Source organism: Chelonoidis abingdonii, chromosome 17 (genome assembly GCF_003597395.2).
Source record: "Chelonoidis abingdonii isolate Lonesome George chromosome 17, CheloAbing_2.0, whole genome shotgun sequence".
NCBI lineage: Eukaryota > Metazoa > Chordata > Testudines > Testudinidae > Chelonoidis > Chelonoidis abingdonii.
Genome location: NC_133785.1, coordinates 31,988,064 through 32,006,345, shown reverse-complemented (window position 1 = coordinate 32,006,345; position 18,282 = coordinate 31,988,064). Strand labels below are relative to the sequence as shown.

The 18,282-nt window shown below is 38.4% G+C and overlaps 1 protein-coding gene across 1 annotated transcript in view; it reads left to right on the top strand.

Moving 5' to 3' along the window:
- LOC116820413 (uncharacterized) overlaps window positions 1–17,547 on the top strand; it is a 46,372-nt gene extending 28,825 nt beyond the window's left edge. The window contains exons 9-11 of the mRNA XM_075073327.1: window positions 817–889; window positions 9,510–9,627; window positions 17,303–17,547. Coding sequence (XP_074929428.1) covers window positions 817–889; window positions 9,510–9,627; window positions 17,303–17,498 — 387 coding nt within the window. The 3' untranslated portion in view covers window positions 17,499–17,547. The remainder of the gene's footprint in view (window positions 1–816; window positions 890–9,509; window positions 9,628–17,302) is intronic.
- Window positions 17,548–18,282: the final 735 nt, after the last annotated feature.

Sequence of the window (18,282 nt, the reverse complement as noted above, 5' to 3'; positions counted from 1 at the left end):
GTCAGTACAGTAAATGTCAATTTCAGCGAACTCATGCAAACTAATGAAAAAATATTTGCATCCATAACAACTGAAATTTACATAGGCAAAGTAAGAAAAATGCTACCTGAGAACTTATTTAGAGTTTAAAGACATTTACTTTGTGTATTTTGACATGTGATGTTGACAATTTGTGTTTTAATGGTTATTAAGCTTTGACTTTTTATATTTCAGTGTCTGTTGTTGTTAAATAATGGACTCCTCCCCACAATTTCCCACAACTATGAAAATTTAACTGAATTCAAATCGCATGCCATTATAGATTTTAAGCATTTTTTTCAACTGTGAACATTTAAATAGATAAAAATGTTTTAAAATGCTTAAAAATAGCCGTTGGTATTATCTGTTGAAATTATAAAAAAAAATAAAAATTCAGTTCTGCCAACACTGTGAATCAGGTATACATTTAGGCCAAGATTATCAAAAGTAACTAATGATTATTAGTGTCCACTGTGAGACACCTTAAAAAGAGACCTGATTCTGAGAGGGCAGGTGCTGAAAATCAGATCCTTTTGTTGGGGTATCAGTTAGAGTGCCCAATACTTGAGGCACCCAGTATTATTACTCACCTTTTGAAAATTTTGGCAACACAATAGCTGAATTAAAATGACAAAAGAAATTTTTCTGCATCAGCCATTTTATATCAAATTTTTACATCCTGCACTTTTTAAAAAAAACCATAAACTCTTCTGAAAAGTGAAGACTAATTTATTATCATGTAATTATTAGCACAATCACAAAAGGGGTCACTGGTCTTTCCTTTAATTTCTGTCACAGGCTGCAGGCCGCATTATGCTGAAGCAAGGATATGGGAAGATAATTAACACAGCATCTATGGCAAGTTTAATAGGTGAGTGATGATATCTAACAGTTGTGCTTCAGAATCCATATTTTAATTACTACCAATGCTATTTGAATCAATTAAACCTGTATTGGGAAGGAGTAAATCACTGACATTTTGTATTAGGGGAAAATGTACTACAAAATTTTTATGATCTCATTTTTCAAAATTTAGCTGTCCTCCATGTTTTAGAGCGCATATTACTTTTTTATAGAAGAGGTGGAGTTACCCTTCTTGAGTCTGACACATTAATAATGGAAGAAACGTGTTGGTGTAATTCCCATTAATCTGAGCACAATGTATAACATTTCAGAAAACTGTGCCTTGCTAGTGTTTACAATCTATCCAAAAGCTTTTTGCTCTACCCTTAACTGCAATATCAGTTGTTCTATTTCATTATGTCACCAAAAGGTGTCTCCACTAACGCTGCTGTATCAGCCCTGCCATCAAAGAACCCATAAACTATTGTTGGAACATATGGAATGAAATCCCAGCTGCTGAGCTAATCTGGGAAGCAGTTACATGCTGGTGAACTGAAGCCCATGTAACAAAAATTGATCAATTACACAAATTAAGCATAGCCCTTTAGGAATTTATTTGATTGGTCTGGACATCTGTTGCAGTATTGTCCAAATCCAAAAATCAAATGGTGCCTTGGGTTTCCAAGTTAGACAAGAAAATCTAGTAGCTATAAAAGTGCAACAGAAAACCCCTATATTAATATCATCTCCATCTGCTGAACGTTACATAAATATTCAGTCTTTTTATTTTCCTTGGGAATAACATTTATTTTTACTGTGCCCAGTCTGACAGTCTATGACATTCTGTTCGGTTTATTACATAGTAACTTTAAATATTTCTTCAAAAATGCATTTATAATGTTGTTGTTAATCTTTTTACAAGTGTCATTACCAGCTGTTTTACGTATGGTTAAACACAAGAGTAGACCCTTTCCCCAAGCATGGAGAACTGGAAATCTCACAAACAAAATTAAAAAAGGAGCTTCAAAGCTTTAAACTTGTGTTATGCGTTTTATACAGTGCCTAGCACAATGGGGTCCTAGAACATGGCTCTGGTGCTGCGGTGCTACCACAATTCATATTAGAAAAATAACAACAATGCAAGAGTTAATAGTAGATACAGACACTATAGAATGTTAGGCAACAGCTGTGAGGTAAATCCTTGGCTTTAATGGAACTATGGCAATTTACACCAGCTGAGGATTTGCCCCTCTGAGTGTTGAAATACCGTTCTCTCTCTTAATTTTTGTTGTTCAAAAGTGCTCTCTCTTATTTAAAGAAATGAGTGATATTTCCAAAGAGAATATTTAAATTACAATTATGTTACTGCAACTGCAAACGGAGGGCCAGAGTCTCAGTTGGTGTAAATCAGCACAGCTTGGTTGTATTAATGGTGGTATGTCCATTAACAACAGTTGACAATCTGGCCCTGAAGTATGTTAATCACAAATAGCAATCTTTACTGAAATATAAAAGAGTATTTTTAGAGTAAAAATATCTTGGGAAAGGCAGCATGAGGTGCACTTACATGTCAAAGAATTTTAATACAAGTGGGGGTGGTGAGACCGGTCATTAAGATGAGATGGAATGTGTTTACTTCATGAACCTGTTTGAATCTTGGCATTACCTCTCCCCCCCGCTGAATAGTTCTAAAAGTACAACTGAAAATCACAATGTTCATATCGTGTCCATCTGCTGAATGTTAAATAAATATGTTGGTTGGTTGGTTATTTAAGTATGTTGGCCAACTGGCATAATATGGAATGTTTCTAGAAATACTAGATAATTTTTCGTAGGTTGAGTTCTTTGGTAGATACAACAAAGTGAGGAGAGGAGAATCTCAGGGGAGTTAATCCTATTGGATAGGATTTTGGTTTCCCAGATATATTTCCCTAAAATAGTTTAATAAGCAATATAATCAAGCTAAGATTCTGCATTCATTTTGCTTGTATATATTTTGAGTATCTCCAGTGGCTTCACCAGAGGTATTCCAGATACATGCCAGTGTAACAGAAAGCAGATGCTATTGGAGTTACTCTGATTTATCCAGGTGTAGCTAAGATCCCTATTTTTTTGCAGTGACTATCTTTAGTGGTAAGAGGTCTATTCTCTAATATGCAGGTGTATGAACCCCCCACTAATGTTATATGCCTGTGACAAGGGCAGGGTGGAACCCCCCAACCACTGAGCAAAGAAGCAGTCACATAGTATTAGATATTAAAAGTAAAAATCAGCTGATGTTGGTATCATTTTTACCTACATTACCCCCACCCCTGTGTATGCAAAACAGTAGGGAACATGTGAAACAGCAGGGAAATTAGCCCCCTTACCGCAGCCCCACCTGCACAGAGCTGTAAGAGAAGAGACTTTTTCTAAAGTGTTCTCCACTGGGGTGAAGATAAATCTTTACATTTATAAAGACGCTCTAGTCAATTTTTGATAGAAGATAGTGTGTGTGTGTGTGTGCGCGCACGCACACGTGTTAAATTCTGTCCTTGTACGCATGAGAGGTCCAGCGGAACTTGACAGCAGAAGTAAGGAGAAGAGGATTTGGTACTGTGTACTTTAATGCAAAAACAGTACCCACTATGAAAGCCATCCACTTTGTGACACCCTTTGGCTAGCTCTTGAGTGCTTTCAATTAAGAGGGGCCAAGTGTTTCAGGAGGTGTATATTTCATCTTCTAAATTGCCTTCCTTAACCCCTTCTGTAAAGAGAGATGCATTTAGAAGAAGGAATGCTAGAAAATATCTAATGAGCTTCTGTCCCAAAATCAGCAGGCAGATTCCAGCATCTTACAGCAAATCTCTGTTTTAGTTCATGCACACTGAAAAGTGCAATACCTTGACTGAGGAAGATGCAAAAGCCCTTATCCTCTTAGGACATTCCAAGTTAGACTCATAGACTCATAGACTCGTAGGTCAGAAGGGACCAATATGATCATCTAGTCTGACCTCCTGCACAAAGCAGGCCACAGAACCCTACCCATACACTTTTATAACAACCCCTAACACATACTGAGTTTATTGAGTCCTCAAAATTGTGGTTTTGAAAAGACCTCAAGCTGCAGAGAATCCACCAGCGAAGCTGACCATGGCCCCACGCGCAGAGAAGGCGACTCCAGGTCCTCTCCTTCTGCAATCCGCCCTGAAGCGAAAATTCCGTCCCGACCGAAATATGGCGATCAGCTAAACCCCTTGACATGTGAAAGACTCATCACCAGCACCGCCGGAAAGAATTCCCTGCAGAAACTCAGATCCCATCCCATCACAACAATCCCTCCAGACATTGAAGCAGGAACCTTACTGCTGAAAATCAAGATCAATTCCCAAATTAACTTATCCCATCATATCACCCCTCCATAAATACTATCAGCTTAGTCCTTAAGCCAGATAAAAGTCTTTTGCCCCACATACTTCCCATCGAAGGCTGTTTACAGAATTTCAACTCCCTAATGGTAGAAACCTTCGTCTAATTTCAAGTCTAAACTTCCTAATATCCTATTTTGTACCATTTGGTTTTCTTGGCCTACAATTAGTACTTAGCTAAATAATATCCTCTCACCTCCTTACGTTAATTTTCCGCTGATATAATTTTATTAGAAGCAAGCATATCCCCACTCCGCAGCCCTTCTTTTGGCCAGGCTAAACAACAAGCTCTTTGAGTCTCCCTTCATAAGGCAGGTTTCCCATTCCTCAAGATCATCCTAGTAGCCCGTCTCTGAACCTGTCCAGTTTGAATTCATCCTTCTTAAACATGGAGACCAGAACTGCACACAATATTCCAGGTGGGGTCTCACCAGTGCCTTATATAACGGTCTACACCTCCTTATCCTTGCTGGAAATACCTCGCCTGATGCACCCTAAAACCGCATTTGCTTTTTTACGCCATATCGACTTGGCGGCTCATAGAATCCTGCTATCAACCATACCCCAAGGTCTTCTCTCCTCTGTCGCTTCCAACTGATGCGTCCCCAATGTATACTTAAATTCTTATTATATCCCTAAGTGCATGACCTTGTACTTTTTATTTATTTCATCTATTACTATTACTCCAGTTTACAAGGTGGTCCAGATCTTCCTGTATATATCCAGGTCTTCTCCGTGTTAGCAATACCCCCAGCTTTGTGTCATCCGCAAACTTTATTAGCACATTCCCGCTCTTTTGTGCCAAGGTCAATATAAAGGTTAAATAAGATCGGTCCCAAAACCGATCCTTGAGGGACTGCACTGTAAACCTCCTTCCAGCCTGACAGTTCACCTTCATGTACAACCCATGGAGTCTCCCCTTTAACCGTTCCTTATCCACCTTACAACTTTCATATGCATCCCATCTTTTCCAATTTAACTAACAGTTCCCCATTTGGGAACCGTGTCAAATGCCTTACTGAATCGAGGTAAATTAATCTACCGCATCTTGTCTAGTAATCTGTCACCTTCTCAAAGAGGAGATCAGGTGGTTTGGCACGATCTACCCTTAGTAAATCCATTGTTGCAATTCGTCCCAATTACCATTGACCTCAAATGTCCTTACTTACTTTCTCCTTTAAATTTTTTCCAAGACCTTACATCTACAGACATCAAGCTACAGGCCTATAGTTGCCCGGATCACTTTTTTTCCCTTTCTTGAAGATGGGAACTACGTTAGCAATTCTCCAGCGTACGGTACAACCCCCGAGTTTACCGATTGATTAAAAATTCTCGCTAGTGGGCTCGCAATTTCATGCGCCAGTTCCTTTCAATCATCCTTGGATGGAGTTGTCGGCCCTCCGATTTTCTCCATTAAGCTGTTCAAGTTTGGCCTCTACCACAGATCGGTAATATCCCACTCCATATCCTCATTCCCATTTATCATTCCTCCATCATCCCTAAACTCCTCACTAGTCTTATTAAAAGACTGAGGCAAAGTACTTATTTAGATATTGGGCCATGCCTAGGTTATCCTTAACCTCCATTCCATCGTCAGTGTATAGCGGCCCCACTTCTTCTTTCTTTGTTATTTGTTACAAACAGACAAACTGGGAAAGTTTAGCAATGACTGCTTTTGTGAGGTGATAAGGTTAACTACTAACGTTGTACTACTAACTTGGAGCCGGGGCGGCTCCATGCCCCAGCACGCCAAGCATGTACTTGGGGCGGCATGCCACGGGGGACACTCTGCCGGTTGCCGGGAGGGCAGCAGGCAGGCTGCCTTCGGCGGCATGCCTGCGGAGGGTCCGCTGGTCCCACGGCTCCAGTGGACCTCCCGTAGGCACGTCTGCGGGAGGTCCAGTGAAGCCGCAGGACCAGCTGACCCTCCGCAGGCATACCTGCGGGAGGTCCACTGGAGCCGCGGGACCGGCGACCAGCAGAGCGCCCCCCATGGCATGCCGCCGTGCTTGGGGCTGCGAAATGTCTAGAGCCAACCCTGCTTGGAGCTGGTGTACAGCAATTATTCAAGGTATTATATTCCACTCCATTTCAACAGCCCACATGGAGTGCTGCATCTGTGATGTGATATATGCACACACACACCCCCCAACCAAATGAAAAAAAGAGAGAGAGAAAGGAGAAATATTTCTTCTAATAGAATCCTAATTATTTTGTTTTGGAAAAAAATATGGAATGGACTTGGGTTTCAAACTACACAATGGATTATCTGACAAATGAAGGAACTTTCAAATCTTTAATGCATACATAAAGAGAAGGAACTATTAGCTATGTCCTCCTCTCTCCCAATTCTACACGCACACAGGTTCTCAAATCTAAGTACATGAGACGTCACATTGAAGTCAATGGGCCTACTCACATGCATGCATTTAAACGAGCTTAGGTGTTTGAAGAACTGGGGCCTATGTCATTTCAGTGTTTTTGCATAATCTAGCAATATTATTCTTTATTTACCATCCTTTTCCTATACTTTAAGTTGCAACATTTATAAACAGTGGGTTTAGAGGATAAATACAAGTTCAGGAGTATAGGAGAAGTGAGAACATAAAAACAGTCATTCTGGATCAGACCAATGGTCCATCTAGCCCAGTATCCTGTCTTCTGACAGCGGCAGACACTAGATACTCCAAAGGGATGAACAGGACACTGCAATTATGGAGTGACCCATCCCCTGTTGTCAAGTCCCAGCTTCTGGCATTCAGAGGTTTAGGAACACCCAGAGCATGGGGCTGCACCCCTGACCATCTTGGCTGATAGTCAGTGATGGACCTATTCTCTGTGAATTTATCTAATTCTTTTTTGAACCAAGTCATACTTTTGGCCTTCACAACATCCTCATGGCAATAAAGTCCACAGGTTGACTGTGCATTGTGTGAAGAAGCACTTCCTTGTGTTTGTTTTAAACCTGCTGCTTATTAATTTCACTGGGTGACCCCTGGTTCTTGTGTTATGTGAAGGGGTAAATAACACTTCCTTATTTACTTTTTCCACACTGTTCATGATTGTATAGACCTTTATCATATTCCTACTTAGTCATCTGTTTTCTAAACTGAACGGTTCCAGTCTTCTTAATCTCTCCTTCTATGGAAGCTGTTGCATACCCCTAATAATTTTTGTTGCTCTTCTCTGTATTTTTTCCAATTCTAATGTACCTTTTTTTTTTTTTTTTTTGAGATCGGGCAACCAGAATGCAATACAGTATTTAAGGCGAAGGAGTACCATGGACTTATAGAGTGACAAGAGATTTTTATTATCTCATCCTTTCCCAATGGTTCCAAACATCGTTAGCTTTTTTTAATGCTGCAGCACATTGAGCAGATGTTGTGAGATAACTATCTACAATGACTCCAAGATCTCCTTCTTGAGTGGTGACAGCTTATTTAGACCCCATCATCAGTTGAGATTATGTTTTCCAATGTGCATTACTTTGCATTTATAAACACTGAATTTCACCTGCCATTTTCTTGCCCGATCCCCCAGTTTTGTGAGATCCCTTTGTAACTCTTTGCAGTCTGCTTTGGACTTCGTTATCTTGAGTAATTTTGTATCATTTGCAAACTTTGCCACCTCATTGCCCCCTCCTACTTTTCCAGATTATTTATGAATATGTTGAACAGCACTTGTCCCAGTACAGATCCTTGGGGAATCCTGCTATACACTATATCCTTTGGATCACCCTTGTTCACATACTAGTGGAAACCTCAAAGAATTCTAATAGATTGGTGAGGCACGATTTTCCTTTACAAAAGTTGTATTGACTCTTTCCCACCATATTGTGTTAATCTGTAGTCTGATAATTCTTTTCTTGACTATTGTTTCAATTTGCCTGGTACTGAAGTTAGGCTTACTGGCCTGTAATTGCCAGAATCACCTCTGGAGCCTTTTTTTAAAAAAGCCAAGAGCTCTCTCTTTAGTGGCAAAAATTGGTACAATTTTTAAAAATTGACATTACATTAGCTTTTCTCCAGTCATCTGGTACAGCGGCTGATTTAAGTGATAGGTTACATACCAGTTAGTAGTTTTGCAATTTCTTATCTGAGTTCCTTCAGAACTCTTGAGTGAATACTTATAACGGTGACATAAAATTGCTAGCTAAGCCGTTTTAATGCTCATTTTCAAACTCTTGTTTATTTACTGAATTTTCCTACCTGTATTATATAGTGCTTGCAGGTAGCCACATGAAACGAAAACCAATTTGATATGCTGATACACCTTACAAAAATTCAGTAGTGCACCTGCCTTTTTAAAACACATAAATATTGTACACTGTTGGGTTTTTTTACCTCATTAATGGTATTTAGAACTGATTCCTTCCCCTCAGTAAAAAAGAATTGCAGCTCAGTCATATTAAACTGCACATGCTTAGTTTTCACTGCTTTTTAACAACTTTGTTTAAATAGGTCAGAATGGAAGCCAGGTAGCTAAAAATACTTAAGGAGTAGATCCTTAGTGGGTGTAAATTGCGATAGTGGAGTTGACTTCTACTGATTTTGGTGGCATTATGACAATTTACACCAGCTGAGGATCTGCCCTAAAGAAGTTTTCCTTGGAACATTATAAGTGTGAGAGCTCAGTGACGGAGTAGAACTAACAGAATATACAGCAGAAGCAAGCTTGAACATTGTAATTAACAAGCCGATCATTTTCCTTTATGACTGACATGTGACATCTGTGAAACATTTTCAAAGGCTTCAGATTTTGAAAGTGGTAGGAGATCTGAATTTTGGGCACACGTGTTCACATCCACACAAACACTTGATTAGATACTATAGAGTGGTTATAAATTAAGCAGAATAATTTGTTCCAGGCAGTTACTTGTGTGTGTGTATTATAAAAAGTGTATGCGTTTGTGCATATGTTTATGAGATACAGCCAAATATTTTGAATATATTGTTGTAATATCTATTTTTTGTAGTTCTAAAATCTGCAGTCTGTTTTATTGCTGCTGTTTCTTCATTTTCTCTTCAGTTCTCCAGCTGTTAATGCAAAAATATTAGATGGAAAATATTATATTAGGAAAAATGTAGATGTAGGGGTTTGCTATATTGTAATTCCTTCATGTTACTTGCCAAACATCAGGGGAAAGGGCAGCTAGTTCGTCTGTCCATGTTGTGATTTTTAGCTTCCCTGTGCATATTAATACGTGAAGAATCAATATTTCGTATTTCTGAATAATTCTAGTGCCTCACCCGCAGAAGCAGTTAGCATACAACGTCTCAAAAGCTGGGGTCGTAAAATTAACACAGACATTAGGAACTGAATGGATTGACAGGGGAGTAAGAGTCAACTGCATTTCCCCGTAAGTAAAATGTAGTCTCATTTTATAAAATACAGAAAAAATGAAATGTTATAAGAAGTGTTCACTGCTCAAATTAAGAAAATCTAGGAAAACAAAGTTGCTAATTAGCAGGTGGATTTCATCTCTTTTTATTTTGTCTTCTGCTTAACAAAGGTTTAATACTGTAACCAAAGCGTACACATGGCTGTGTATATTGAAGGATTTGAGAAAAGGTTTTAGCATTTGATAATAGGTTTTCCAATAACATGAAGGGTAATTTTTAGCATTTCTCTTCCAGATGAAATATTTCCTTAGTTCTGTCCAAGCCTTCTGTGGTTAAAGAAAAGGCTTTTGACATTTAATAAACAATGCTTCTCCTTTTTTTCCTTTTTTCTTTCATTTTTTTTTTTTTACTTCAGACAAATATACTGGGACATTAAAAGCCATGTTGTAGTGCTATAATTGAGACACCATTCAGCTCTGGCAATTACAGGATTTCTAGGTGTAATTTTGTCAAAAAATATTCATTACAAGTTACATTTTACCTAATTTTTGAAATCTTAAATATGTATGGGGTTTTTGAGTTATGTTGTTTATTTGTTTTTTTAATAGCATGAAGCAAAGTTTTTTGTCTCACACACTTTCTTTCTCTCGCTCTCGCCCTCTCTCACCCACACACTCTTTATTACACAATTTTCAGTAAAAGTTAATAATGAGCAAAAACTCAAGTGGATGGCATTAATTGGGAGCAGTCAAATTCCACAGACCACTGAAGTCAATCAGAGTAAGAAGCACAGGATTTTAACCCAAAATTTTAACTAACTGTAATAATGAAAATATGATGTACATGAAATTAAGAAAAACAAGTTAAATATTTTCATCCATAAAGTGGAGAAAAATATCACAGAGCTCAATTGCAAATCTCTTTATTTTGATTCTTGGTCTGGTTTCTACTTTTGTATGCTGGCTCTGTTTATTATTCTTATTCTTATTTATTATTACTACTAATAATTGTGATTCCATCCTGAGCTCATTGCAATCCACAGATTACTTAAATAACATCCTATTTCTGAACTGAGATTTACTCACACCAATACCAACAACTCAACATTGCTGATCCAGTGTCTAGTTCCACACCAGATTCCAGGGCCAGGAAGTCTGAAGGAAGTTAGCAACAGAGCAAGGCAGAGCTAGTGTTAACAATACAGGTAGGAAGCAGAGAGACTTTTACCTGTAATGAATTAATTTTTATATATAGGTTGGAGCTCCTGGGGCCCACCAGAATCAGAAAATATTGGTCATGTTTCAATATACTTTCTGGCTGAGAACTATATTGGTACCCTTTATTAATATAGCTGGAATATTAGTGTCACATTCAGAGCAACATGGTTAAAGAGGCACGTAAGTTATAAGTCCCTAGTTTTTAGGTGTTTTAAACTTCCTGCAAAAAATTACCCTTAACAAGCAGGAGAAATTTCAGCCCAAATATATATAATATATAACATTTTTGCAGAGAGTTTAGTAAAACTTCATGTTAGCTGTGAGTTGTCTGAACATGGAGAAAAGGTGTACTATACTTGGAAGGGAGAAATCCATTCAGAGGCTTTTCTTTTTCTATCATTAACCAAAACTGGGCTTATTTTTAATAATTCTTACTCACCCTAGACTTTGGTCCCACACCTGCGAATTTTCTCTGTGTGGGAATCCCATTGTAATAAGGGGGACTTCTGTTCATTGAAGGCTTGCCAGTGCTCAGTGAGGAAAACAGCTTTTGCTGTACCCGAGAAACCCTGGTTTAGACATACTAGATATGAATATTTGATAATCACACATGGTCTGACTGGAAGCCCACTCAAATCAACAGGAATTTTTCCATTACATTCAATGGGGTTTGGATCAGGCTTATATTGTCCATGATTTTCTTGGATTATTAACAATGTACCAAGGTAAGGAGCTCTTGATACATACATGCTGGCACTTGCATGTACTTAAAACACTGCATATTGAACTCAGATGCACTTGTGTTCATTTCAATGACTGGATATTCAAATTCATTTCTCCGCTGACATGGAGATGTGGAATACACATTTCAGTCTCATTCTGTACATTAAAGAAAGGTTCTGGCCTGTCCACAGATATGTTCACACAATCTCCATGAGTCAAATCTTCCAGTCCTGGCTCACAATCTGATTTTGCAAGGTGCTGGGCATCTCCAGCTCCCATTGCACTCATTTTGCTCAGCACCTCACAGTTTCAGGCCCTGTTCCTTTCTAGGGCAATGGGCCAATGACATTGCTGAATGCTTTGCTGGGTGAAAGAGAGAGGATCTGGCCCAGTTTCACAGATCTACCTGAATGCTGAAGTGAACCTGGCATATAGACTTTATTATAACATGCAACAATTTCAATAAAAGAACCCATGGAGGCCCAGGAATATGCACATAGGCCTCAATTCAGCAAAGCACTTAAGCACGTGTTTTATTTTAAGCTGGAAAGTATTCCTACTGAAGTCAATGGAACTGCCTGATTTCTACAGTGAAGCGCTTGGGTCCCAATTTAGGAAAGCCTGTCAGCATGAACTTGAGTCCATCCTTCTTCCTGAACAGGGATGTGTTCTGGAATTGGGGACATGCTGAAGTGCTTTGTTGGATCCTGGCTATATCAGTGTCCTTTTCTCCACATAGTCACATCTGACCTTGAATGTTCTTTCAACATGCAAACATTTGATTTTTTTTTTTGTCTTTTCCTTTCTTGTCAGCTTTCATCAACTTATTTTGGTAAATGAGTGTATAAAACGTATCAGTGCATAAAACGTTATGGCAGGGCTTTTAGCGTAATTTATTGAATTTATGAATTCTCTGGCTGACCAGGTATCTCTGCTTCACATTTTAGATAGTTCACGAGTACAGCTGCTTTCTTTTTGGGACGGATACTGAGGATGGGGGGAGTTGGAGAGTGAGTGAGAGAAAAGTTAAATCCTAGCTGGTAGACTCATGAGGCAAATGTTCTTTGGATCCAACCTGGATCACAAATAGCCAATGTGCAGTGTTAAAAACCTGTCAGCCCTTTACTTTGCATGCCAAAATCTTATGAATATATTAGACTTTGCTCTCAAGTGATATTACTAACATGGGGCCTTATCCTGATACCATTGAAATCAGTGACAAAATTTCTATGATCACCAGTAAATCTGTCCCAGACACTACAAAGTGAGAAAAAATAAAACCCTACGTTAAATTAACCCATCTTCATCAAGAACAGTATACACAACATACAATGCCTAATAGCTGCTGAACTGGAAAGATAAGTGTTAACATCGCATGAGAATCAAATATTGTGTGGTGTTTGATTTTTGCAGCTAAATTGCTAATTATGTAAAGTTAAATGAATCAATGCTTAAAATTTACTACTTATTTTAGTGCAAAGAACTGGCATTGATGCTACATGAAGATAATGAAAATTGGAGCATTCCATGGTTGGGAAATTGCAAAATATTTCAAGAGAAACTTTTAGTAATGCCGTGTGTCTCAAATTCCTCCTCACTGATCACATTGCATGCTGGGCTAGATTTGCCCTGTCTTGTGGCACTTTTAATTTCTGCCCAATGTCCTGGTGGCAGGAAGCCCAACTAGAGGAGGGTTGAAGCAGCATTAAATGCTTGCAACTTCTCATTTGAGGGTCTATGGGAGAACAGCACAGCCTCAAAATTGGACAAAGCTGGCAGGTGAGAAGGCAAGACTAGAATGAGAAACGGGTGCAATGATTCAGTTGGGCAGCAACCAATGGGGCTTATCTAGAGTCCAGGTAACAACTTACAACGGCCTTCTTGCAGCTGAAACCCTGAGGGACGGCAGGGATAAACTCCATCTGGGACAGTGCCCCCCTCACTTAATCAAGCTGTCTTGACAATGTTAGTACATGCATTAATACAACAATCAACAGTAGATGACATTTTCTATTTAACAAGTGATAGAAAATACTGCATATATGCAGCATGGCTGAGTAGATATTGTAAGAGAACTTTTGCTTTTTTGGGATGTCCTGTCTTTTACGTGCTTGATTTTGCAAATTTTGGATTGCATTAATATTTTTCCCCTCAAAAATGTTTCATTCCAGTTTGTTAAAGGAGGAGAGTTTCAGACTGATGCTGTATTTGGTTAGGGCAGTTTGTCCTGGAGCTTGACTTCTAAGTTCCTTGAACAGCAGCTGTGGTCAAACTTATTATCTGAACCAGCAGAATGTGCCAGCTCCTTGCTCTGTGGAGATTCCAAGGTGCTAAAAGCTCCTTAACCTGGATCCCATAAAAGCGCCATCACCCATGGTTCCAGGATATTAAGCTTCTCAAGCATATGATCTCCTGCTTCATCTGCAGTCCAGGGCACTACAGAGCTTGTCATGTTATTAGATAGGTGCATGGAGTAGGAAGGAGGCACCATGTGATACTGGGCCTGTCTAGACTAGAGGCAGTTGTCAGATGCCAAGTATCTAGAGTTGGTCTGAAAGGAGTACAGGAGGTGGTGAAGCAAATCAAAATTTCCGCATGTGCCCTAATTATGGAGGGTCTGCAAACCATTGCTTAGGGGAGTTCATGCACTGAACCTGTATGAGATTGCAGCACAGGAAAGAGCTAAGTACCATGATATCACCCAAAGGCGTCCCAATTCAACAGCATTACTATCCCTATTAAGCAGCAGTCATTGCTGTCAAGTGTCTTTGGATTTAAATGTAATCCCTAAAGAGAGATCCCAATTAAGTGGATCTCCTGATTAAACATTTTCTGATTAAGTGGAGTGTACTTAACTCGTTCAAATTAATAACTCGTCTGAAAGAAATCAAGTTACACTCAGAGGGAAGGTTTCCCTCCTCCCCCCCACATGGGGATTGAAGACACATAATTCCAGTTAAGTAATTTTTTCCCCACTCTCTCTCATTGTGGAGATGCTTTAGCCAATTGTATTTTGTTTTTTGTTTTTTACTGTCTCAAATTGCGCTATGCATCAACAATGGAATACTGATGTTCATGTCTAACCTTAGGGAACCAGCAGTTTGATAAAACATTGACATGCAACAGAAAGTACCGATAAGGCTCAGCACTGCATATTAGATGAGGGTAGGGAATTAATGCATTGGCACTTGTCTTTGCTGGAACTGGTTAGAAGCCAACTAAAATCTGCCTAAAAGGGTTCTACAACATTAAATTGCCCAACTTGGCACCAAGCCTTTCCCAGAAGATGTGTACTATCAATGACATGCTTAATATTTATAGTTTCATCAGTATGTGTGTTTGCAGCTTTAAGTTGTGTGCTACATCTTTTTCTCTTCATAAAAGTTGCCTGTGATATTTTTTTTTTCATCAGACCTTTTTCTCTTGAAACAAAATTAAAGGAAGGGCAGCTGAAGGCACTGGTTCAGTGATTTATAGTTTGTTCTGACTTTGTTTAGTCTCCACGTTATCTGTTTGAAGTTGGTTGAGGAATCATATATAATATAATTTTTCTTAAGCTGTATTATTTTTACTTTATATTGGAGTGATATATTATTTTTGTTAATCTAGGTCCTCTTCTTAGTAAAACAAAACCTTCATTTAAAAATGCTAGCTTCTGCTAGTTAGGGCATCAAAACTCTATAGATACAGGAACGCCTAGAACTAGATTCTGCAAATGTTTGCCAACAGATATAGTGCTTGGTGTAAATTCAGAGTAACTCTATTGAATTCAGTGGATATACACCAGTGTAAAACTGGTGTAAGTGAGAGGAGGATTAGGACCATGGTTTTCACTTCTGCAACTAAAACTCTGGTTTTCTCTCTAGAAAACCAGTGCTAAACAGGTGGGATGAAGACAGTGCTTACGAGAAATAAGTAGACCGTCTACAAGTTATACTGGAATTTATTCTATTTTATTACTTTGTGAGAGCTCAATCACTTTGCCCTTGCTCAGCATTTCTGAATAGTTATGGTTTTCATTGACAATTACAAGCAAAAATAAAGCTGGTATTTAAATTGTGTCCTGTTAGTAAAAATGGAAAATTTGGGGGTATTCTGAATTACTTCGACCTAGTAACATGGTAAATTGAAGATTTCAGACTTCATTTAAAACAAAAGGTAAATCACGTACCTAGAATCCAGTGTGTTTCTCCTTGGAAGTATAAATTGGGATGATGATGAAGTTTCAGAACAAAACAGTTTTTTTTTTTATACTTTGTTCATTTCATATTTATCACTAGCTTGTTTGCTAATTTTCATTTGCAAGAGGCAATTCTTCCAGCTAACTGGGTGCCTCAATGGGCCACTGATTTCTTTGAAGTGACAGTCTGTAAATATGCATAAAAAAGGGATGCAATTAGCGTGTGTGGTTCAGTGCAGTCTGATTTCATTGGCAAGTTTACCCACAGTGTTGATAAGCTACATTATCTAGAAAATTGGCCGCTGAAAAACAGCACCTCTGATTGCCAGCAAAGGTTCCAGATAACAGGGTGCTGAAGAGAAATATAATTGAGGTTGAATATGTTAACCAAGGTGTCACATGCTCCTTAGAAGCGCTAATTTATCAGCATGTTGGAATTTTTATTAACATTTGGAATCATTTCTACCACACTAATGAAGTGGAATTGGCAGCTCAGGTTTTAGTTATTGTCATTTCTGAGAAGTTAAATGTAATTTCTCGTTAGACACAGTTATGTAAATATATTTGTTCAGGGACTGAAAAAATTATACATTTCACAAAATACAAATATGTTGTTAAGGAGGAGTATGACAAATCAGCGCTAGTTAAAGTCATCAAAGCCAGCCAAATATTAGTACTGTAACGTGAAGTCTACAGTTTCCACTCATTTTTAGGGCATGTGAGGGAAATGAACTTAGCAGACTTTTCATGCATTCTGTAGTTGGCTCATTAGTATGAAACAATCCCAGCTTAGTACACATTTTGTAACTGGTTATGTTATTTATTTAATGGGGGTTTATATTTGGCATATTTTGCTTAACTTTTTTCCTTTCCCTGCCACCTTTTCATCTTAAAGTGAATTTAGTGCTGGGAAAGGTGCTGCTGGATTTTGTTTTCAGTATTTTGGCATATGGAAACTTGGACTGTTTTCAGTTTCTGAACTGTATGCAAACATGTTGTGTAACATTAGGCTGTGCATTGATGAAAAAGAAATTGGTAAATGGAACACATTTCCAAAATGCAGAGACAGACTGGTTGTGCACATTTTGTTTCTATGACACGTTGGTTTTCTATAGGAAAATGTAAATTGGGTGTTATGGTAAGTAACCTAAGATAATGCGGCACCTATGTTAGCCAATGATACAAACTATGAGTCCTCTCTTTAAGAATAAACCACTAAGTCGATTTATCAACAGTGAAAGACAGTAAGGGACAAGCAGGATTGAAGTTTGTGTTTGTAACTCCTTAGCAGAGGTACGTGCTGTCTAACAGTGGCAGGGGCACTGGAACAATTTATATAGTGGGGGTATTGAACCAAACTGTAAACCCTGTTTTATAATGGAAACTACTTCAAGCCAAGGGGTGCAGCAGTGCAACCGACACCACTAGTTCCATCACCTATGAAAGATGAGATCTTACTTTATTATTTCGTGGTTTTCCTTTCTAAGTGGCATCTTGTATTCTCTTCACTACTTGTTTTATAGTTATAAGTGCTACGTATGAAAAATGTAACTGTGTGTGTGTTATTTATAGGGGAATTGTAGACACGCCGCTCATCCATTCTGAAGATCTGAAGCCTCTGGTGCAGCGCTGGCTAACTGATATTCCTGCTGGGAAGCTGGCTCAAGTGACAGACCTGCAGGCGGCTGTAGTATACCTGGCATCTGAAGCTTCGGATTACATGACAGGCCACAATTTGGCCATAGAGGGTGGTCAAAGCTTGTGGTAGAAAAGAACTGAGCATCTTTCTTCTTTGTAGCACTTCTAATGCAAGAGCACAAGAGTGGGAAGTAGACTGCAAAAAATCCTGATCTCACCATAGTCTACAAGCAAAGATGCTCCCAGGTGTGCCCAGAGAATTCTGAGTTCATCACAAAATTGGGTTCCTTACATGTAAATAAAATAAAAATATCTTTTCAACAGTTTGCATATAAAACACTTCAGAAAACAGATAAGGTAGTTAAACCAGTGCTGATTTTGGCCCTTACAGTATAAATAACCACTTAGAACAAAATTATTGCTTCCTTGTTTAAAATGTTGTTTGAAGACCTGTCTGCTTGTTTTGTCTAGAAATAATTTTGTAGGAAAAATTTATGTAATCCTTTATTTTCACTATTTTTTTGAGATTTTACATTCTGCATTCAATCTCTGTGAAGTTAGTACTCATAAGAGTATATGTAGGTTTATTACAGGTAAGCCTCAGCTGATATTTAGTTTAACAGGGGAATATTTCTCTTAAAGCAAACATTATTAGTTGGTCTGTGCTGCATGCTTTTCTTTGGGTGTTTTTGATTCATGTTGTAACAGTGACATGTGATTTGTTTACCGCCCCCCCATGTTAAATGTGACCTCACAAAATAAATTGATTGCATTTGATCCTGAATGTTGCCATTTTTATTTACTGGTGTATTTTTCAGAGTATTTTTATACACACACACACACACTTCTCTGCCAAAAAAGTGTACATTTAACAGAGAATTATGTTTAGCAAATAAAATGGCTCTGATCCAAAG